At 40.9% G+C, this 24,678-nt stretch overlaps 1 protein-coding gene across 5 annotated transcripts in view; it reads right to left on the bottom strand.

Annotated features, from left to right (window-relative positions):
- Positions 1 to 24,678, bottom strand: part of celsr1a (cadherin EGF LAG seven-pass G-type receptor 1a) — a 329,568-nt gene that overhangs the window by 131,685 nt on the left and 173,205 nt on the right. For all 5 annotated transcript variants that reach the window (XM_048553751.2, XM_048553752.2, XM_059654625.1 and 2 more), the window contains exons 4-5: positions 19,798 to 20,020; positions 4,020 to 4,135 (exon numbers count right to left, since the gene is read on the bottom strand). In XM_048553751.2, coding sequence (XP_048409708.2) covers positions 4,020 to 4,135; positions 19,798 to 20,020 — 339 coding nt within the window. The remainder of the gene's footprint in view (positions 1 to 4,019; positions 4,136 to 19,797; positions 20,021 to 24,678) is intronic.

Genomic DNA, 24,678 nt, shown 5'->3' with positions numbered 1-24,678 from the left:
AAACCACATAACCTGTACATCTTTGGACTGTGGGAGGAAAGCGGAGCACCCAGAAGAAACCCATGCTGGGGAGAACATGCAAAATCCCACAGACAGTTGCCTGAGGGTGGAACTGAACCTGGGTCCCCGGCACTGTGAGGCATCTGTGCTAACCACTGAGCCACAGTGCTGCCTGATTGCACATTTATTGCATGAGTAACAGCTGCACAAAGAGAAACAACCGCTGAGTCAATATGTTGTGGACTCTGAACCTTTACACAAAGGAACTAGGCTCTATTTATTTTGGGCTTCTTTCTGAAGAAGAAAACGGAGCAAGCATTCATAAAAACAAGCATTTGCAAGACATTGAAAGGCTGGATGCAGGGTGGGTCTCACATAATCGTTCTCTCTAAAAATTTATATTATGTTGAGCACTTTGGAAGTGCCCATCTGATCTTTAAACAAAGTGAAAAACAACTGACATACTGCCATCCCTTTTAATTATCATTTGTTAATGGAAGCATAGCTAGAGCTAGGTTATAATAACGGGTATAAGCTCCAGTGAAATCAGTTAAATTCATTAAATTTGAACAAAAAAAAGGCATGTTGTTTCCTTCATGAAAACGAATAAAGCATATACAGACACATACAGAAGCTGTACTACATTAATTGGGAAAGAAAATTTCTCAGCTCCTATCAATGTTCACTTGTCAAATACTATTCCAACTAAAATGAACAGTGCTAACTTAAAATCGTCTGAGCAGGAACTCAGACAAACCCTGCTATGCTGTAGTGTCCCGATTTTGTCTTTGCAAAGTCATATACTATAAAGTATATAAATAAGTATATATACAAAGTCATATAGTAGATCAGACTTTCAGTTATGCATGCCAACACAATCACAATTACACTGAAACGTTAAATCTTGAAAGAAGTTGAATGAGTTATCTGAAGTATGTAGCAAAGAAAACCTCACTGCCTGGCCTTCATTTTCTCTAACAGCATCTGGTTCACGTCCATCAACAAGCTGGACACTTATAAATGAACTAAAAAAGAACACCTATAATGATCAGTCCTGTGCTCTGTTTGTGCAGATCATAGAACAGCACATGAGGTCCCACTGCAACATTTTCTTTGATGTTTGAGGTGATAGAAGTGCGTAGTAGTGCTGGAATGTTTGGAGAATTCTGTCAGTGTAGCCTGTGCTGCATTAGAATATCTAACATAATAAAATATAATTAGGACTCAGTACAGGGGAATCAGGGAATGACAAACAACTGCAGAAAACTCGTTTGAAAAATGCTGCTGCAATTTCTATATAAACTGGTCTGCAAAAATAATTATATTGGAATCTGTTTCCTTTGAAATTTTTTTCACACCTTTGACAGGTAGTGCAAAAATATTAAATTTGATATTCAAATTTTATTCAGAGGATTTGAATATCATTTTACTTCCACTTGAGCTTATCAGCATAATGTTACTAGGATTATCCTATTTAAAGTGCATTTTGTTAAAAGTTAGAGAAGATAGGTTGGTAGGGAGAAGGAGTTTACAGCCAAGTATCCGTCAAAAAGAGTGATGAGGCTGATGATTATGCTGTGACGGTTACCACCAATGCATTGAGTAAACTGTTTGGGAAAAAAAGCCAAAAATATATCGGACTGAGGCACACCTAGTGAGAAACACCACACAGTACTGTACTCAGTTCCACAGACTGAGCTGATCTAAAGTTACTCATGTTAATAAAAGCAGCAGCATGAGGCTAGCAGCAATATTTTAAGGAATTACTAAGTCATGTAAAGCAGCATAATCTCAAGTGTACAGGCTATGAAAGTGTCCTTTCTTCCATAGAAGGATTAAGCAAAAGCACTATTTTAGATTTATCCCATGGAACCTCCAGAGGCCAATGTAGAGCAAAATAAGCCCCAAACACCATTTGGTTAAGAAATGAAAATCCACTTTTTGCAGGAGGTCAGTAGATGTTAAATCACACCTTGATGAAATATTTATCTTTGTTCATTATTGAAAAAAGGTGAAGCGAAATGAAAATAAGTCAAATTGCATCAATAAAATGGTGAAAAGCTGTGGATTTCATTACTCAGACAACTGTTAGAAAATATTTTGTTTCTAAAGTACTTGCCTGACAAAGAATGCATGTTCTGCAATGTTTTAACACCTCTACTCAATCCCAACTCAAAATTTGGTAGTTGATGTGGAAACAGAACTTCAGCATTTGCTCATTTCACCAAATACAGGATAATGCCACCAAAGGTTTATTTTCCACTCCTACTCCATTTTTTTTAGAGGGGTGAACAATTATCTATTATCCCCTTTATCAAAAACATTCCCAACAAAAATGCTGGCCTTGAATTCTCATTCCTTTCAAAAGGTCATTAACATTGGGAGGGAATTCAAAAGCATGATGACAGACAATCTGTCTGGATTCCCACAAATCACTGACTTATTTTACTATACAATTGGTAAATATATGAAATTATTATTATTCTTCCTCAATTTGGTGCTCAAGTGTCTTTCCTACTGCTATTATTTTCTGCTTCCGTGTTTCATAGTCACCCAAACACAATCCTCTAATTGGAAAAGTGGGATTTTTTTTGAGCTGCAGACGTTCTACAACCCCAGGTATAGTGCTCTGTGAACAGGGAAAGCGCATTTCACATTTTGTCCCTCTGAAAATGAGACGGCTGGAAATGCGCAAAACTCAGGCCCGGTTTTGAGAGTCACACAACTGAAACATAGACTTCAACATGTCTCAGCAGCTAGTTAAACACCGAACCTGCTTGAAACATCCAAAAAACTGGCAGGTTTGCCACGTTGGGCATTCACAAATGTTTAAGAAGTTCACATTAAGGAAATTATGAAGCATTGTATTTTTAGAAGAATGACTAAAGCAGCATTAAATTTGGATATTCTCAGTCAGCAGCTGCAAAAGACATGTAAGTAGTGGAATTAAGTGAAAACAGATGGTAAAGATTACTTAGATTGTAAAAGTTGGTACAAATTAAAGCACAAATGGACCTATGGTTACACACCACCTTTCTCTTATTGGACTCTCAAAATGATCAACATGTGGCCCTTCACTTCTTAAGTCTGCAGGCAATTCTTAACTTTGTAAGCTTTTGCCAATGAGTAGCAACACTTGAGGCATTTTTTGTACATGTTGCAAAGGTCATTATCGATTAACATTTCTTCAAAGACTACTTTCCTTCCCACATAAGTGTGTAACTTTTTGAGGACTGATCCCTGAATCAGAGATAACACAGTGTGGAGCTGGAGGAACACAGCAGGCCAGGCAGCATCAGGGAAGCACATACACTACATCCAGATCCTCCAAAAACAGTTTTCTCTGTGGATCCTCAAGCTGCTCCTCTGATGCTGCCTGGCCTGCTGTGTTCCTCCAGCTCCACACTGTTATGTCTGACTCTAGCATCTGCATTTCTTACAATCTCGCCCTGAATCAGATTTAACTTTTTCATTCAGATCATATTTTGTCAAAGTTTGCGTGAAAATGTCAAGTATTGTTTTTCTGGGGATGGGTGGGTAAAAGATCTAAACCACAATGTTTGGGAAAGCAATATAAAGCTGCTCTGCTCAGGCATCATTTCCATAGTAGCTTATCCTCTACCAAGTGTGCTGAATCTAGGACTAACTTTACGCTTTTACATTAACTAAAGAACATCAAGTTTGAGTTATAATCTGATCCTCTGTGGTTAATTATGCATTAACTGGACAGTGAAACTGATGTCCGCTATGGCCAATGGGAATTTCTAACAATTTATTTTATATTCTGGATGAAATCAATAACAATTGTCGCCCTACCTGCTGAGAATGGGTTAGTACTTAGATGAGAGACTGCCTGAGAATATCTGGTACAGTAGGCTTTAGGTCTTTTGTGGTTCAGCGATAGTGTCCCTACCGCTGGGCAGAGAGCCAGGTTCAGGCCCCAGCTGCTCCAGAGCTGTGTAATAACTTCACTGAACAGGTGGTTTAGAAAAATAGGCTAAATTATAAAAAAAAATTACCTGCTGAGAATGTCAGTTGGATTTGTTCTTCAATGATCTCTAGCGCAATGAAATCATGCTTTTCATTAAAACGGCCATTATAAAGAAGTAAGGCATTTCTCTCCTTTGTTGCAAACCTGCAGTAGAGGGGGAAATGAGAAGAAGAATAGTCAACAAGGTATGCAGGAGTTGCTTTAAGGAGGCCTATCCTGTTGTACACTTATAACAGTAGTGTGTCTCACCTTGTCATGGCATATTGAATATGGGACTTAGAAAGGACCCGTAAATCCATGTATTCATTTAGATACATGTAAATACATTTCTAATCCATCAATGCATGCTGAATTTGAAGTAGAATAGTTACACTATGATTCCATCAATTCGCACCAGCCCTAATTCAATTTCCAAGGTAGGTTTTTCACTCAACCTGCCTGCTTGTTCCAAGCCCCACAAAAACTATGCCCCTTGCAGCCTTAATTGACCTCACTGGAAATCATGCGAGGGGATGCAAGTCCCACTGGGGACATTAATAGTCTCCAAACCTTTTGGGGGAGAGATAATCCATCAGCCAATTTCCCACAGGAGGACAATTCTTCCACAAATAAAAGGTTCCTGAAGACAATCTGCTTCAGAATAGTCAGGCCAATTTGCCACCATTTGAGTGGCATAAGATGTAGGAGCAGCAAAATAGGCATTTCAAACCAGTGAGTCTGATCCACCAATGAGATTATGGCTGTTGTGATACTCTTAAACTGGTTCCTTTCTGCCATTCTAACTGGGGTTTTGGGACAGACACCCTTACAATGCACCTTTACAAATACAAACAGCACAGATTTTCCGGTGACTACCAGCACTGACCCTGGCAAATTCACTAGCTCAGGAGAATTGATCGTGAAACTGGTCACTTTGATACATGGAGGGCAGTCCCAAGCAGAAATACTGCCAATGTGGTACCAGTTGTAGACTGACTGCCAGATTTCAATGTCAACCTCGGTAAACTCAATGGGACAACTGTACCTCACATTTCCTCCTTAAAAGAGTTGGTCTTGCATTTAGAAAAAGGATGTTTGCCTATTTAAGGGCCCATATGCCAGTCACATCCCTTTCCCTACCCTTCAAATGACAGTTCTCATACTTGAAAATTCCATAAAAAGAGCCCAGCCCAGTCCATTACTGATAACAGCTTCAGCAAGAACAATTGGAAAGAAGAACACCTTTTATTTCTATACATAAATAAACAAGAAGAGATGAATAACAAATTAATCAAATATTTGCATTTTTAATAAATATTGTGTTATGAAGCAGAGGTTGAACCTCTGTGATAATTAAAATCAAAACTCCCAGAGAAGCTCGCCTCACCTCACATTTTGTTAAATGTCAAAAGTGGTATAATGTGTCTCTCACTCCCGACTCTGTTATAAAGAGGTGGATAAAGAAAATGTACTCCTCACAGTCGCTGTATAATCAACAAGTAACAACTTATTTACCTAACTCTAACAGTGAAAAAATTAACAAAAGTACGAACACACAAAACAATTCACCCCTTAACTACCAACTATTCCTGAATAAACAGATAGAAGTCCCACTTATATAAACAAAATTAATTTAAAAAACTTAAAACTTAGTGTCTTGAAATTATAGCCAGGTTGTGTCTTCCAGAATGTTCAGTGCCTTTTCTGCTTTTCCTCAGTCAGGAAGGTCTTTCTCCATCAAATTATTGTGTCAGGTATATTAACTAAGACTGCTGCTGTACCTTGAGTCAGATGATGGTTTTCTGAGAGCTCAGGGAATTCTGAGAGAGCGAGCAATGCTCCCTTTATGGCCTCTGATTGTCAATTCGAACACTGGTAGTTGCTCTCACACCAATTTTCAAATACGCTCTCCTTTTATACTTCAATTTCTTACAACAGGATTGGTCCTAGGTTACATCATTTAGATGTAATTGGTCTTTTAGTCTCTAAGTGCCTGGTTTAAATTAACTGGCTGAAATTCAAACTGGTTGCTTTAATAACGAAACAAGACCACTGTCTGGGTTGTTAACCATTCATGATGCAAATATCTCAATTTCAGGAAGTCTCTGTGCCTGCTGCTGCTCGCAGCCTTTTTTAAAAATCTCCAAGCCAAGAAAAAACATATCTACTAAAAGTGCCTTGGACTATTCAGCCCCATACCCCCCAGCCCCATCATTTTACAGACAAATTCTAATGTCCTGCCTTGCAATACACAAGTACTCTACACAACTTCACCACAATATAAATAAAGGAAAATTAACAATGTAAGTAACAGAAAGCAAAGGTTTATAATAAGAAAGAAGCTTGCAACTTATGCAAGTTTTGGTAATTGGCAGGTGACATTGCCAGCATTATGTGTAAGGCCTGAGCATGACTTTTAGAATCAGTAAAATGAGGAATGATTTAACCTTAACTAGTGATGTGATAAATTATGTTCTTAAATCACTTTAGACAGAGAGGAATCCAGGAGACATGAGTACCACTATTTCAAAAATAGGATTATCTATGGGCAATGCCATGGTCAATCCACTAATTATATCAACATTCTAACATTTAATGGTTAGGGAAAAGAAACAGTGTTATGTCTGTAAAATTCAAAAACCAATAGTGAAGGAATTCAGCGCTATTGACTTCTTATTCACTAATTTATTCAATGGGATGTGGGCATTGCTGGTTGAGCCAGCATATATTGTCCGCCCCTGACTGTCATTGAGGCGGTGAGTTGCTTTCTTGAGCCACTACAGTTCATGTGCTGTTGCTGTCCTCTCAGTGTGTTAGGAAAACAGGTCCAGGGCTATGAACCATTGATACTGAAGGTACAATGAACTTTTCCAAGTCCAGCCAGAGTTGGCTTGGAGGCGAACTTGCATGTGGTGGTGTTCCCATGTATCTGTTACCCTCATCCTTCTAGATAGTAGAGCTGATGGGTTTTGGAGGTAGTGTTGGAAGAGCCTTGGTGAATTGCTGCAGTATATAGATAGACTGGAGAGTTGGGCAGATAAATGGCAGATGGAGTTCAATTCGGGCAAATGCAAGGTGATGCATTTTGGAAGATCAAATTCAAGGGCGAACTATACAGTAAATGGAAAAGTCCTAGGGACAATTGTTGAACGGAGAGATCTGGGTGTTCAGGTCCATTGTTCCCTGAAGGTGACAACGCAGGTCAATAGGGTGGTCAAGAAGGCATATGGCATGCTTTCCTTCATTGGGCGGGGTATTGAGTACAAGAGTTGGCAGGTCATGTTGCAGTTGTATAGGACTTTGGTTCGGCCACATTTGGAGTACTGTGTACAGTTCAGGTCGCCACATTACCAAAAGGATGTGGATGCTTTAGAGAGGGTGCAGAGGAGGCTCACCGGGATGTTGCCTGGTATGGAGGGTGCTAGCTATGAAGAGAGGTTGAATAGATTAGGATTATTTCCATTAGAAAGACAGAGATTGAGGGGGGACATGATTGAGGTCTACAAAATCATGAGGGGTATAGACAGGGTGAATAGCAAAAAGCTTTTTCCCAGAGTGGGGGACTCAATTACTAGGGGTCATGAGTTCAAAGTGAGAGGAGGAAAGTTTAAGGGAGATATGCATGGAAAGTTCTTTACACAAAGGGTGGCGGGAGCCTGGAACACGTTGCCAGCAGAGGTGGTTGACGCAGACACGTTAGCGTCTTTTAAGATATATTTGGACAGGTACATGGATGGGCAGGGCGCAAACGGACACAGACTGTTAGAAAATAGATGACAGGTTAGACAGAGGATCTGGATCGGTGCAGGCTTGGTGGGCCGAAGGGCCTGTTCCTGTGCTGTAGGTTTCTTTGTTTCTTTGTTTCTATATCCTGTGGATTCCACCACTGTGTGTTGATGGTAGAGAAAGAATGAATGATGCAAGTGTTAGATTGGGTACCAATCAAGTTGGCTGTTGTGCCTTGGATATTGTTGAGAGTCTTAAATATTATTGGAGCTGCACTCATCCAGGAAAGTGAGGAGTATGCCATCATACTCATAACTTGTACCTTTTAGATGATGGATGGATGCTTGGGAGACTGGTGGTCAGTCGCTCACCACATAATTCTGAGCCCGTAATTTTCTCTTGTAGCCACAATATTTAGATGACTGGTTCAGTTCAGTCACTAGTGAATGGTTGCCCCCAAAATGGTGATAATGACTGATTCAGATATCGTTTGCTCACTCCTCACTTTCTGGTTTTACCATTTGTGAGAATACATCAATGTGGTTGGTTCTTTAGCCTGCTTGATAGTATAATTTCCAATGGATGCCTAGAGAACCTCATGACAGCATCAGGAAAGGTGAAAAGCATGTTAAAGAAGTTGTCTGGTTTTTGCAGGCAGTTTGCTTCTAAGTCAATGATGAGCACCTTAGCTTTGCCATTGACAGCAAAAATCTGCCTACTGTGAACTTGAAGCAGTACACCATAACTACTCAAAGCTCTGTGTAGCTGGTTTGACATGAGATAGCCATGTGGATACTTATTTTCTTGACATAATATTCTTGTTTTATCATGACTGCATTGGAAATGTAAATATTGTCAGCAATATCCTTTGCTGAAAGTGACTTCTTGGCCAACATCAGAATTGATATTTGCATGAAACCTGCTACTCAGCTGATCCACTTAAAAATTAAAGTCCATTCCTCCCCTTCTGTCCCACTTCTAAATGGTCAGCTTCTTTAAGAAAGGCAACAATAACTCTGCACTGACTACTATTTGGCCATTACTTGTTTTACTGAAAGCATATCTGGTCTGTCAGCCCTGCAGTATTTTAGACTGTGAACAAATTTCTTTCCATCGATGTTAGAAAGACACTTGGAAATTATGCACTGTTCAAAATATATATACTGCTCTGGGGTGATCATTTTAATGCTTCTATCCAGCCATTATAGGCCATGTATTGTTCTCAATTTTTTTTGTTGTTTTAAAATTACCCAGACTTTGGGCAAAATCTGTTGGTTAAGTATCACTAGAAGTCAGTGTCAGTGGGTTTGCTTTAAAAATAGTTTAGGTTTTCAAAATTGTGAATTTAGTGCTGGAATTTTAATGAGTACCCTACCAGCTGTTGTGTTTGGTTTTCTAGGCAGTGATTCATTTTAGACTGCATCCGGCCACATTTATCTTGTAATTCCTCTCCGTCTTTTTTCCTTCTCCCTTTTACCACCCCACCACTCCCCCAAACACTGGCATACCTCCACCACTAGCTCTGACAATACCCACAACCATCCTCAGCTAAAGTACTCTGTCATTTGCCTGGCACCCTAACCTCACTCTTGCCTGAAGTACTTACCCTCACAGGCGCTGTCACAAAGTTTCTCGCAGGCCTGTTACACATTTCACTCTCCGAACACGGCACACTGACTGCTGTAAAAGGGAATGCGGTTTCACCGACCCCAACTATCCTGCAGGGCACAGGCTGTGTTCATTTCAACTGTGGTCTGAATTTCTGAAGGAGTAAGGGTCAGAATTCCTGCAGAGCTCGGTACTAATGTAAAATAAATATTAACATGGTGACAAGCTAACTATGATTGCCTCTCTGGACCAGAAGAATCAAACCAGATTAGAATGGCCATGAAATGAAATTCCATGCAAAATGAATTGTTACTATTTCTGTAAATCTACATTCAGATATCTGCCTCACAATAAAATTGTGTTTCTGTAATCCTAATTGGCTCAATCTTAAAAATGCGCCTTTTGATGTGGAGCCGAGCTACGCAAACTGGAAAGCCTCCTCCTGCTGGAACCCCTGTGCTGAGCAAACTTGATCTCCAGGACGGCGGTAAAGGCATTGTAAGTAGTTTTTGTGCCTCTAGGCTAGGGAGGGGGGAGTGGAATCAGATAGCTCTTCACTGATCAGTAATCATAGAGCTGACAGAACCTGTTGCAGCTGAAAGCTTCATTTGCGAGGCAGGTTTATTAAAATTGTGAAGAAGCACTGAAAACGGGCCGAGTTAGGTCATGTGATAAAGACCACCAGTAAACGTGCACCGACAGGCACAGTATATATGGCCATCAAGCAAGTTGCAAAAGTGCTTCTGGCATGTAAGAGAAGGCTTTACCTCATGAAGCCTTCTTCTCATCAGTACTGCCACAAGAGTGATACTTGTGCCAGTTGTGTGCCTTCAGGGGATCGAAGTATCAGTGCAACAATAGACCCTTCATTTTGTGCTACTCATCAATATCCAGTGGAGAGCAAGTGGAAATATTAACCCTTCAACTTTAGAGGATTATTTAATTTAAAGGCAGTGCAATAGTTTTAAAGCTTTAAACGATCTCAGCTAATACAGGTTAAATAGACGTATCAGTGACCAGTTTAAAGCCGAGATTTTTCATGCTTCAGGCTTGAGCTGAAGACTCTCCTGCCCAAGTCTCCTGTCAAATCTTAGTTGCAAATTGCAGCTTGTTTACCTAATCACAGTGTAATCCTGTAATCCAGTAGTTTGCACATTAACTCATCGGCAGCAGATTGTTTCCAGCTTGAACATGAATCATCCACAACTGTCAATTATGATGAACATTTCTTAGATACTTATTACTGATCATGTTTACAAACTCATTCAGAATATTGTCAGAGCACATTTTGTTTCATTTTTAACAGTTTTGGCATTATTATTACTGCAAAATCTCAGCCAATATGACTGACCAAGTACTGAGATAAATTAGTGCAGTAGATCATAGGGTAAATGTAACAGTGGGATATTTTATATACACAGCTCAAAATGAAGGTGATTTTCTTTCTTTTCTCCAACAGACACACAAGCCACAACAGAAGACTTAAAGTGGTTACGTTTGCCTTTCTGAATGCAAATATAAAACCTGTTTATACTCGTTAATCAGATGGGAAGAGATAGTAGGAACTGCAGATGCTGGACAAGGAGGACCTAGGCCCGAAACATCAGCCTTCCTGCTCCTCTGATTCTGCTTGGCCTCTGTGTTCATCCAGCTCTTCACCTTGTTATTTTTAATAATATGGGAAGTTAATTTTATAGTTGGGAATTCACAATGTGAGTGTGAGTCGCCATATACTCAAGTCAGTTTCTTTCTCAGGTTTCCTCCTGAATGATTTCAGTCCCAAAGCACCATTTAAAAAGTGGATTACACAAGCTTCCTGCTTCCCATTCTTCCAATGCCATTTCATTTAACTGGCACCACTCAGTACCAGATTCAGGTCTGTCTCCTGCTAATACTGTTCTTTGTGGACCATGTCGAGGATTTTTAACCAAATAGAAAAGCGTGAACTGAGACCGAGAGGGAAAGTAGCAATTCAAAAATCACAGCAGGACGTAAGAATAATGGAGATAATTGCATGGAATGAGATGAAAACGGTAGAGAGACAAAATACGTTTGTCAACTCGACGTAGGCTATGATTATTTGAGGTTTGACTGGAGTGTTGGGAGTAAAATCCTCTTATACTTGGATTACTTTGTACGCAACCATTGCAGTAATTAGTCATGTTAATGAACTGCAATATTCCTCTCAGGAAGGCCTTACTTATTATGAAAACTCAGAACTTGAACCATAACTAAACTTTGTAAAATGTAAGATGACCAAACAGCTAAATACTTTTCCCAGCACATTTATAAAAGTTTCCTGCATGACAGTAAACACTTGACAGCAGAAATTCTCTTAGAACTGTACACTTCTTAATACGTTGGATAAATTATTGCAAAACACTGAACTGGGTACAATTAGGAAAAACTGTAATTTAATTAATGCTTCAGCCGACTGCGGAAGGGTGCTGAAATGGGATTTTAATCCTTACAAAATACCAGAAATATTTTAAAAGTACATTTTCAAAAATATACACCTGGAAAAGAAATCTCTTCACTGAAAGATCTCCCATTGCTTTCTCAGCGTAAATGGTGATAATTGCAATAATTTTGCATGCAAACATGCAGAGCTTTCTAGATTTTCAAAATTTGGTTCACATTTTTCCCTTTGGAGTTTAAGGACAGCGGCCGCATCTCCACCATGGAGGATTTGGGTTCTCTACCCGTTGTCGCCATTTTAAACATGAGGAGAATACGCTTTCTTTTAAAAAAAAGTAGCTGATTGCTAGAACAAAAACAGCAGACACAAAGTGTGACCGGATACTCAGTAGTAAACCTGTAAACTTGCCAAATGGTTATGTCATAATATTCTGTTTATGATTTTTGTTGCACTAAATCAAATCACAGTATTATTGTATTTCTTGTCATTCCCAAAGACACAAGCTGGCAGTAAGTTTTTGTTCTACCTTTGAATCTCTGGGGTACCAAGCATTATCTCCATGGTGATGTCAATAAGACTCTGTTAAGTGTACCAGTGCTTGGACAACCTTAAACAAGTGGATATTTGGAATTTAGCATGCTGCCCATTGTATAAAGATCTGCCCCAGTTCATTAACATGCACAAAGCAGCACTCATGCAAAGTAGAGCCAAAGCCTTCTTTGTGAAAAAAACGAGAGGCATTCTTCAATAACAAGTATATTTTATATCTCCCTGGCAAGGTGCCAGGGTGCATAAATTAAAAATCAATCCAACCAATGAATTCAGAGAGAAGATTGATTGAAATACAAATTTAACATAAAAAGGAACAAATCAGCTATTTGCATAAACGTCTCAGTAGAGACAGAATATGCGAACTACAGATTATAATCCTTGATTTCCAAGTATAAGTATTACTAGAGTGAAAGCAAAGGAATATATAATTAATGACCCAAGTCACAATCGGAGAGGTTTACAGTGTGTTTCACATTCTAAGAGCACAACACACTAAATTACATTCCTTTGCCTATTTTCAATGCTGTCACTTACCAGTTGGACACATTATGCACAACTGTACATATCAGAATGTCACAGCACATCACTCATAGCCATCTACCAGTAAGTTTTTTAAAAGCAATTTTTTGACTGGAAACTCACTGATGCACACTTTGATAAGAATGAAATACATATGAGTACCACTGGTGCATTCAGCACAAAGCCACTGCACAAGTAAGAGCATAATTGCACTGGTACTTCATGAAATCTCATTATGAGTAAATGCTTCATGAAACTAAAATTGAATTCATAAACTGTGGCAATCTGTACTCAAACTACACATTAATTGCAGAAAAACAGATTACTTGCAGCAAACATCGTCATGAATTTGAAGCAACGTATTTCACCCTGGGCTCCAAGATTAGGTAGAATTAGGGACATTGGGGAAAGATCATTGATAATTGCATTGTTGGGATTGGTGCAGCTCAGTGGGCAGTTTTCTACACTGTTAGGATACATTCTGTTTAGTAGCTCTCCAACAACCTTCTCCCTTCTGCCAAATATTCCTCCAGGTCCAAAGAACACAAGTATTGCCATTTTTGGCAAAAGTCCCACGACTATCTCATGTAGGTGGCTGTTACAACTGGTTTCCAGCTACTTAGGAGACATGCTTGTCTGCTCATGCAAGAAGCACCACCACCCTCAGGTACGGCAAGTACCGAGCACTGCCGTCTCTCAGATCACTCCAGTAATCTCTCAGATGGTAGTCTACAGTGGTCACAAAAGGGAACATGGCCAGAAAATGTGCAGAAGAGTGTCCTTCGGATTACAACTGCTCCCACCATTGTAACAGAAAGTGAAACTTGCAGGGTTTGGCAGGGTGCAATATATACATGGTCAGCTGGAGAACTTGCGGTGAATTCTCAAACAGCATTAGTTCTCTCTTTTACCCTTGGACTAGTGGTAAACAATGTACAAAGCAACAATAATCTATTAAGTTAAAACACTAAAGATATGAAATGTTCCACAGCTCTTTAAAGGAGCAATTATCAAATAAAATTTAGCACTGAGTCACAAGTGGATAATGGAGTAAAAGCTTGGTCAATTAGGTGTCAAGTAGCATGCCAAAGGAGGAGAGAGGTTTAGAGTGGATTGCTCAAAGTTAGGCACCTGGAGCAATGTAAGTCCAAAACCTACAGAAGGCTAGAATTGGAGGTGTACAGCCAGAGACTGAAGAAGAACTCAAGAAACAGCAGTTGGCCACTTGGCTCTTTGCACTTGCTCTACAATTTAGTTGGATCATAGGTGATTTTCTACCACAACTTCCATTTTCCTGCATTATTCTCAAATCCCTTAATTGCCTTCATATCCAATAACGCATTCTTCTTTGTCCTGAAAGTGTTTAATAACTAAGCAGTACAATCCTCAGGGCAGAGAATCCCAAAGCTTCATGACCTTTTAACAGTCTGTTTTTTTTTCAGCCAGGGAGACATCCTCTCAGAATCTAGTCCCATCAGAATTTGATGTGTTTAAATTAGAATATTTTTCATTCTTTTAAATTTTAGAGAATACAGACTTTGTCTACTCAACATCTCCTCATCCCATAAAGCAATGTGGTAAACCTTTGTCACACTCCCTCTACCTTTCTTAGGTAAACTTAAACCACTCACAATCCCGGAAGTGTCATCTCTCCAAGGCCCGACAAAAGTATAGCAAAACATTTTGACTGTTTTTATACCCTAATTCCATTCGAACAAATGCAAACACACCATTTGCTTTTCCAATTGTTTGCTATCCCTGACTGTTCATGTTTTAAGAAAACCCCCAGTTCCCTCTGAATACCAACAATTCCATGCCTTCCCACCACTCCAAAATACCCTATGTTTCCTTTCACAGTTCTCCACATTACATTCTATCTTCCATGTTCTTGCTCACTCAATTGAATTGTCCTTCTCTCTTTGCAGCCTTTTTGTCTCCTCCCCACAACTTACTTTTCCACCTATCTTTGTATGAACAGCAAAACTTGGATGCACAATGGTATTGGCATATACCACACACACATACACACGAAGCTCTAAGCAGTTTCAAACAGAAATTCAATTTAAAACTTGAATATAATTTTGAACTTTAAAACTGAAAAAGGAACCACAAGTTAGCTTGTAGAAGGTACCTGTCAGTGGAAGTTTACCATCCCTGTCAATGGTAAGTGACGGCCTGAAGAAGGAATCAATTATAGGGAAGAAGGGAAGCTGACCGAGCAATTATAATTTGGCTGGATCTGAAAAAGGTCGTTAAAACTAAATAGCTTAGACCTGATGCCCAAAGAGGTCACAACTGGAATGCATTGAGAGTGTGTGGAAAAGATGGGAATTCTGCACAGAAGGGATAGGTGCTGCTTCTTTTGCCTCTCGTACTTACTGCGGTTCACATGAGTGTAGAGCATTAAGTATTTGAAGTATTTATTAAGTTTTTGAATTTTTGTGAAGTGTCTTAATGTTTAATGTTTAATGTACAAAAAAAATGACAAAGTTACAATAAATGAATAATGCATCTCTGTGATGACTAGACTAGGATATGATGGAACAGGTTGTGTGTCTGGATTGCAGTATGTAGGAATTCATGGACAGTGAGACTGTCCCACAAGGAGTCAATGTCTCCATCTCAGAAATCTCCAAGCTGGAGCGTGAATTGTAGCTAAAGCTCAAAAGGAGAGGCAGGGTCTAGGCCCGAAACGTCAGCTTTTGTGCTCCTGAGATGCTGCTTGGCCTGCTGTGTTCATCCAGCCTCACATTTTATTATCTTGGAATCTCCAGCATCTGCAGTTCCCATTATCTCTGGCAGTATTGTCTGATAGCTTGGAAGAGGAGCAAGGTGAAGAGGTGCAAGTTCAGAAAGGATTTAGTCTGATGAATAGAGTGCAAAGTGATGGCTGCCCAGGTTAAAGAGAGTGTGGTGTTCTATCAAAACTGATCCTGTTCAACAAGTACTTTCACTTGTCGCAGCATGCTGTAAGGATAAACACTGCTGGAGGGCACCAACAGCACACAAGAACTTCAAAGGTGTCGGGATGAGAGTGTAGTGGCCATCACTGAAGAGAAGTTGAAGGGTTCGAAAGTGGATAAGTCACTTAGACTAAACAGACTACATCCCAAAGTTCTGAAGGAGATAGTTGAGGAAATTGTGGAGGCGTTAGTGGTGATCTTTCAGGAAGCACTGGAGTCAGGGAGGGTTTCAGAGGACTGGAAAATGGCCAATATTACACCCCTGGTTAACGAAGGGAGGGAAGCAAAAAATAGGAAATTATAGGTCACCTAGCCTGAATTCAGTTGCTGATAAGATTTATAGAATTCATTGTTAAGGACGAGATTTCAGAATACTTGGAAGTGCAGGGTAAAATGGGAGAGAGTCAGCATGGCTTTGTCAGGGGGAGATCACGTCTGACAAATCTTTTAGAATTCTTTGAAGAATCAGAAAACAAGGAAAGCCAGTGGACGTGATCTATCTGGATTTTCAGAGGTCCTTTCAGAAGGTGCTGCACAGGAAGCTGCTCAATAAGAGAAAAAGTCCCAGCTATTAGGGGCAAGGTACTAGTATGGATAGAGGATTGGCTGACTGGCAGAAGGCAGAGAATGGGAATAAAAGGATCTGTTTCAGGATGGCAGCTGGTGGCTATTGGAGTTCTGCAGGGATCAGTGTTGGGACCACAACTGTTCATGTTATATGTATTAATGATTGACAAAGGAAATAAGGGTACTGTTGCTAACTGTGCAGATGATAGAAAGATAGGTGGAGGGATAGATAGTGTTGAGGAGACGGGAAGGCTGCAGAAGGACTTGGTCACCCTAGGAAAGTAGGTGAAGAATTGGTCGTTGGCATATAATACAGGAAACTGTGAAGTTATGCACTTTGGTAAGAACAAAGGCGTTGACTATTTTCAGATAGAAAGGCTTTGGAATTGTGAAGCACAAAGGGCCTTAGGAGTCCAAGTTCAGAATCCTCTTAAGTTTCAGTTGGCAGCTAGGAAGGCAAATATAATGTTAGCATTTATTTCAAGAGGGCTAGAATACAAGAGCAGAAATGTACTGCTGACGCTGCATAATGCTCTGGTCAGACTGCATTTGGAATATTTTAAGCAGTTTTGGGCCCTGTATTTAAGAAAGGATATGTTGGTGTTCGAGGGGGCCCAGAGGAGGTTTATAAGAATGATCCAGAAGGTGAAGTCTGTCACAATGGAGGAGTGGTTGTGGACTCTGGGTCTGATTCAGTGGAGTTTAGAAGAATAAGGTGGTGGGGTTGAGGGGATGGGTGGAAATCTGATTGAAACCTTCAGGATAAAGAAAGGCTTGGATAGGAGGAGTGTGGAGAAGACATTTCCACCAGTACGAGAGACTAGGATCCAAGGTGGGGACACAGTCTCAGAGTAAAGCAATAGCCCTTTAGAACTGAGATGAGGAGGAATTTCTTCAGCCAGACTGTAGTTAATCAGTAGAATTCACTGCCACAGAGGGCTGTGGAGGCCAAGTCATTGAGTGATAGATAGGCTCTTGGTTAGGAAAGGTTACAGGGAGAAAGCAGCAGAATGGGATTGAGAAACATATCAGCCATAATTGAATGACGGACCAAACTGAATTGGCCAAATAACCTAATTCTGGTCCTATATCTTACGGACTTACGGCAGCAAGCAAGATGATCATTGTACCTGGCAGCAGGAGGCTGTCCAAGGCAGGGAAGGAGGAGAAGGGAAAAAGTAATCTGATATTTGTAGAGGATTCAACAATTCAAAGAAGGGATACAATTCATTATAATCAGGATTGAGAATCCCATGTAACATGCTGCCTAAACAGTGGCAGAATGAGGGAGATCCTGAATAGCATTTAAAGGGTATCGGAGGGGATTTGCAAGAATTCTTTTATTATGATCTATGTTTAGATCAATGACACAGGGAAGAGTAGGCAAGAGATTCTTCTTGGAAAACACTGGGAACATAGGGCTAAATTAGAGATCAGACTCTCAAGGATTTCAATGTAATGAGCTATGTGCAAATGGAAGCAATAAACAGGTGCGTTAAGATAACAACAAGTTCAAAAACACAGAAAAGGAAGGAGACTGGAATGAAACATCAGAAACTGTATTAGACATGACAGCTAAAAAAGGGAAAGCTAAACGATGTAAAGTAATTAGATCAGTAGTGAAGATAAGAAACATGCTAGTGAAATGAAAGCAGAAGGACAAATTGTGATGTGTATACCTTTAGTCTATTTAAATCCACCTCATGGTTCCTTCAGCCTACTCCAACTGAGTTGCTGATTATCCAGTTTCTCCTGCACAATCACATGTGAGTGCAACTGAAAAGTCTACAGTTCTCTCTATTCAGGTGCTGTCTCTTTCTCCTTTAATTCTGTTATCATCACTCCTCCTCTCAGAAAAAACACCTCAAATCTCCCTTCCTTGTGAACTACAATCCGACCTCCAACCTTCATTTCCCCTCCAAAGTCCATAAATGTGTTATCTTCTCCCAAAATTGTACCCACAGTTCCACCTTTAATTCACTCCAATATTCTTCCTCTGTCACAGTACCAACACAGTCCTTGTCAAAGTGATAAATTATATTCTGTGCAACTGGGATAAGTGGTAAACTTTTCCTCCTTAGCCTGGCTGCGGCATTTATCATGGCTGTCCACACCGTCCTCTTTGCAGAGAGTGCCAACCTGGCTTTTGTTCAAAAAGGTGGGTCACGCCCCAAGAACCAGAATGACATTTTTTTTTAAAAAGGGGTGGTTCCAGAAGCAGACAGGGGAATTTCTCTGGATATTATTTCAGGATGTGCAGAAGGCACATGATAAAAATCCCCGTAACATATATTGGTCAAAATTGAAGCTGATGGAATTGATGACAATTTATTGACCTGGTGAGGAAATGGGCTCAGCAGACAGAAAGATATAGGAAGATCAATGGGCAAGTACTCCACTTGGTATAGTGTGGCTAAGAGGTGTCCTTCAAGGTGTTGGGACCTCAGCTATTTGCTGCACTTATTCATTACTTAGAGGAGCAACCAGAAAGCCACATATCCAGAATTGACAATTACACAGTAGATTGAACAACAAGCAATATAGATGGAAATATAAAATGAGAGGGATATTGATGACTTAAATTAATGGGTAATAGATTTCAACATTATGTCACTATTATACAATACCTGGAATACTATGAGCACAACACCTTAGAAATAAGGGCAATCTACTTTTACCAGAATCTAAGCTCAAATGATTAGGATACTCTACAGATTTCTGTGTTGCATTCCCTGGAATTTATATGGTCAAGTAGTGATTTGACTGAAGTTTAAAGTGTTTCAAGGAACACATTGAATCTTTCCAGAAAAATAGATTCTGCTGGCTGTGTGTTTGTGACTGGCAGCATTGTGCAGAAAGTAGAAACAGGTCATTCCGAGATAAAACTTAGAAACATTTCTACACAAAGTATTAGAGAAGCTTGGGCCTGTTTTCTGCAAACTATAATTGAAGCTAGATCAATTGTTAAACATAATCTGCAATTGATGTTTTTTTATTGGCTAAGGTTTTAGTAAAAGGGGCAAAAGAGGCTACATGTAATTAAATTTTGGATCAGCCATTACCACTTTGAATGATGGAACATGATCCAAGACCAAAACGACCTATTTCTTTCTCAATCTTCTCAACATGAGAAAGTGGAGTCAATGAGATCACCATTTTTCTATAATGACAACTTTACTTCCAAAACCCATCCTTGCTACTATGTTCTAGTTTCCATGAATTCTAGTTTCCTGATTGGCGTGATGGTTCTGTACTAATATACAATTGTGTACTTATGCCCTAGAGTTCTACATCACAAGTGTAGAAGTTGTCTTTATCACTTCCCAAATTTTGGTAAATATTGGCCCAAGTCATTGGCAGAGCTTTACAATCTTGACTCCCATGCTTCAGTGCAGTTCAAAATGAACACTGAATTGGGCTCCCCTTCCTTGGGAGATTTAATAAAATGAGATTGCCTTCGATGATTTACTCACATGAGGGAGACAGTAAAATGGAAACGCTGCCGTAGACCCTTGAACGTCACAAAGGATTGTGGAGGAAAGCTACGTGTCGTCATTTCGCAGTATGGCCTCTCATACTCGCCAGATGGGCATTCACATCTGAAGCCACCAACAAGTAGATTAATGCAGGTTCCTCCATTCTTACAGACTCCAGGTGCACAGCGGCCTGACCGACTGCTCACTTCACAATGTTCACCTAAAACACAGGAGAGAATATACAGTTACACTATTGCGTACAATTCATCATTAGGCCGAGCAATCTTCAAGAGCAGTTTACTTGCTTTTGTATTTATCTTGTTTTCAATAATATACTGCAGTTCTTGCTGTATCAGCACCTTTAGGTGAGGGTAAGATTGTAGCAACACATATTGAAACCCATCTCCAAGCTTCTCCATTATGTCAAACATAATAATTTGTGAATAAATGAATTAACTGCTCAATATGGACCGCTGGGCTGTCACATGCCTGATCATTCTCTTGCAGCTACTGTTGCAATAGGTCATTGGGATATTTTTAATATTGACTCAGTTAGAAATGGTGGAATGCCAACTACTCAATATTCAGCACTGACAGTTGTAAAGCAACCAGTTCCAGCTGTTTTTCTAAGCTTGATACCACCAGTTACAAAAAATAGCCAAAGGAGTCATTTCAGACATTTAAACGACTGCTGGACATGCACATGGACAGCAGTGAATTGAGGGGAATGTAGGATAATAAATGTGAGGCTGGATGAACACAGCAAGCCCAGCAGCATCTCAGGAGCACAAAAGCTGACGTTTTGGGCCTAGACCCTTCATCAGAGAGGGGGATGGGGTGAGGGTTCTGGAATAAATAGGGAGAGAGGGGGAGGCGGACCGAAGATGGAGAGAAAAGAAGATAGGTGGAGAGGAGAGTATAGGTGGGGAGGTAGGGAGGGGGATAGGTCAGTCCAGGGAAGACGGACAGATCAAGGAGGTGGGATGAGGTTAGTAGGTAGATTGGGGTGCGGCTTGGGGTGGGAGGAAGGGATGGGTGAGAGGAAGAACAGGTTAGGGAGGCAGAGACAGGTTGGACTGGTTTTGGGATGCAGTGGGTGGAGGGGAAGAGCTGGGCTGGTTGTGTGGTGCAGTGGGGGGAGGGGACGAACTGGGCTGGTTTTGGGATGTGGTGGGGGAAGGGGAGATTTTGAAGCTGGTGAAGTCCACATTGATACCATTGGGCTGCAGGGTTCCCAAGCGGAATATGAGTTGCTGTTCCTGCAACCTTCGGGTGGCATCATTGTGGCACTGCAGGAGGCCCATGATGGGCATGTCATCTAAAGAATGGGGGGGAGGTGGGAGTGGAAATGGTTTGCGACTGGGAGGTGCAGTTGTTTATTGCGAACCGAGCGGAGGTGTTCTGCAAAGCGGTCCCCAAGCCTCCGCTTGGTTTCCCCAATGTAGAGGAAGCCACACCGGGTACAGTGGATGCAGTATACCACATTGGCAGATGTGCAGGTAAACCTCTGCTTAATGTAGAAAGTCATCTTGGGGCCTGGGATAGGAGTGAGGGAGGAGGTGTGGGGGCAAGTGTAGCAATTCCTGCGGTTGCAGGCGAAGGTGCCGGGTGTGGTGGGGTTCGAGGGCAGTGTGGAGCGAACAAGGGAGTCACGGAGAGAGTGGTCTCTCCGGAAAGCAGACAGGGGTGGGGATGGAAAAATGTCTTGGGTGGTGGGGTCGGATTGTAGATGGCAGAAGTGTCGGAGGATGATGCGTTGTATCCGGAGGTTGGTAGGGTGGTGTGAGAGAATGAGGGGGATCCTCTTTGGGCGGTTGTGGCGGGGGTGGGGTGTGAGGGATGTGTTGCGGGAAATGCAGGAGACGCGGTCAAGGGCGTTCTCGACCACTGTGGGGATGACTTTCCACATTTAGCAGAGGTTCACGTGCACATCTGCCAATGTGGTATACTGCATCCACTGTACCCCGTGTGGCTTCCTCTACATTGGGGAAACCAAGCGGAGGCTTGGGGACCGCTTTGCAGAACACCTCCGCTCGGTTCGCAATAAACAACTGCACCTCCCAGTCGCAAACCATTTCCACTCCCCCTCCCATTCTTTAGATGACATGTCCATCATGGGCCTTCTGCAGTGCCACAATGATGCCACCCGAAGGTTGCAGGAACAGCAACTCATATTCTGCTTGGGAACCCTGCAGCCTAATGGTATCAATGTGGGCTTCACCAGCTTCAAAATCTCCCCTTCCCCCACCGCATCCCAAAACCAGCCCAGTTCGTCCCCTCCCCCCACTGCACCACACAACCAGCCCAGCTCTTCCCCTCCACCCAATGCATCCCAAAACCAGTCCAACCTGTCTCTGCTTCCCTAACCTGTTCTTCCTCTCACCCATCCCTTCCTCCCACACCAAGCCACACCTCCATCTCCTATGTACTAACCTCATCCCACCTCCTTGACTTGTCCGTCTTCCTTGGACTGACCTATCCCCTCCCTACCTCCCCACCTAGACTCTCCTCTCCACCTATCTTCTTTTCTCTCCATCTTCGGTCCGCCTCCCCCTCTCTCCCTATTTATTCCAGAACCCTCACCCCATCCCCCTCTCTGATGAAGGGTCTAGGCCCGAAACTTCAGCTTTTGTGCTCCTGAGATGCTGCTGGGCCTGCTGTGTTCATCCAGCCTCATATTTTATTATCTTGGATTCTCCAGCATCTGCAGTTCCCATTATTACTGAGGGGAATGTAGGTTAGGTTATTTTGTTTTTAGATTAGGATTATTCCATGGCACAACATCGTGGGACAAAGGGCCTGTACTGTGCTGTACTTTTCTATGTTTTATGTTCTATGTTTTGAGAGTCTGTTTTGGACTTGGTTAAAATACCAGAATATTTAAAAAAACTGCCCAACATGTGATTGTAGAATACAAATGATATCACCAATAAAAATCACTACCTGCACATCCTCTGAAACTACTTCTTTTCAGAATACCCAAAGTATGGACTGCTTTGCCAAAACTGGTGACAGAGGCAACTTCCATAATAACTTTCAGAAGAGCATTAGGCAAATACCTGAGGGCGAAACAAATTACTTGGCAAAGGGGAAAGCTGGGGATTAATTAGATTGATTAATCTACTAACAAGCTGGTACTGGCAGCATGAGCCAAATAGTTTCCTTCTGCATTACATCCTTCAATGATCCTAATTTCTGATAAAGACATCTCCATGCTCCGTATGGTTTCTGCTAACATGACGTGCTGCTAAGATGGAGGTGTACATTGGTGGGAGCATAAACCTTTTAATGAACAATTTTATCATTGGAAGCAATGCGTCTTTTGCAATAAGTGTATCAACCAACCAAGATTCGGGGTGGAGATTGTCTGCATCTCATCAAAGGTACAATACTTTGGGCCTTACCAGTAAGTGGAAGAGTCCATTTCAACCTGTTCATCAGCTCTTGGGGGCAATGAGAAATTTACAATGCTAATACTACTACTGTTTATTGTATCCTGAGTTTTGTTTTTGTGAATTGTTTTGAAGAATGCTTTGTTATAAACTTGACCAATTGCTTCAGGGGAGGAAGAAAAGCAGGCTAAGCAGTGGTTGTCTGCATTTAATTAAGTCTGATAGCAGCTGTCACAGTCCAATTAGTGTCAATGTCACAGACACTATCAACTGGGGCCTTTTTAAAGTGCCCTAACACTTCACCACTGTCTTTCATGTTTTGAAATCATTTGGCACACATGGACGGGGCAAGCATCAACGCTTTAGAAAGGGGAGATTAGGCTATTATCCAAAGATGAAGGAGAGGTCTTTTTAGTTGCTTAAATTAACCCTAGCCCAGTGGTTTCAATCAGTGCCAAAGGTTTCCATTTCAGTGCCTAACTGTCTTTTAAAAAAAAATTAATGCAGAACAAACGAAGGAAAAAAAACAGAAGCCTTGCTTTAGCTGATTCTTGACAAAGCCAGAGAAACTCAGCAAATCCAGTTTTGTAGTTATAAAGCTGTAGCCCTAACAATCACGGGACAGTTTACTTGTGTAATGAAACTAACAGACTCAGTGCTGATAAGTATCTTTAGAATGTGTCCTTTGTCCCATCCTGCTTTATGGATACTTCAACTATGTGCTACATTGCAAGGAAACAGATGTTGTTCTACTTTGTAAATGCTTCAAGTCATTCCAAAGCAGCACTAAAATTATTTCAGCTACAAACATAACAATTTTCATTGCATTATGTTTATTGTTGCTCTGGGTGATAATAAGCATAGCTTATGTCATCATAAATATAATGCCCAGACTGTACAAGTAGCACGGACAGGAAGTAGCACCACGAGACACTGTGTTTTGTAAATAAAAGCCACCCAAACAAAATAAGGCATTTTTGGTGAGGTTGCTTTTCAAAGATGGATAACCAAAGCTACTGGAACAGGCAGATAGTAAAAGGGATCACATATCAAGTGGCAAATGCGTGCCTTCTACTAACTTGATTCAGATGCAAAGTGTTTCTTCAATACTGCTAAGTCAAATACAAAGGCTAAAATTTTCCATCCTCGCACACTCAGAGGTTACCCATTTTGCAGTATATGGAAGATTTGCCCTCTGAAAGCTGCTCTGTTTTTGCATTTGGCTTGTTATTAGTGTATGTACTGGACATTCACTTGCTTGTGTTTGGACAACATTTGATCTAATGCTTACAATGTTGAAGCTCACAAGCTACCTCACAGTAAATTCTTCAAAATTCCTATCAGGCTTTCAGAATTTTGTTGCTGCAAGGATTATCGACAAATATCATTTTCAGTTGAATACAAATAACATTTTCTAAAAAATTTCTTTCAACAAAGTGTGCTTTTAAGACTCAGGTGTTGAAGAAATTGTGCATACAAAAGATTC

This window comes from Stegostoma tigrinum, chromosome 25, assembly GCF_030684315.1.
Source record: "Stegostoma tigrinum isolate sSteTig4 chromosome 25, sSteTig4.hap1, whole genome shotgun sequence".
NCBI classification, from domain to species: Eukaryota; Metazoa; Chordata; class Chondrichthyes; order Orectolobiformes; family Stegostomatidae; genus Stegostoma; species Stegostoma tigrinum.
The sequence above is the reverse complement of the archived record's forward strand: the minus strand, read 5'-3'. Positions and strand labels throughout refer to the sequence as shown.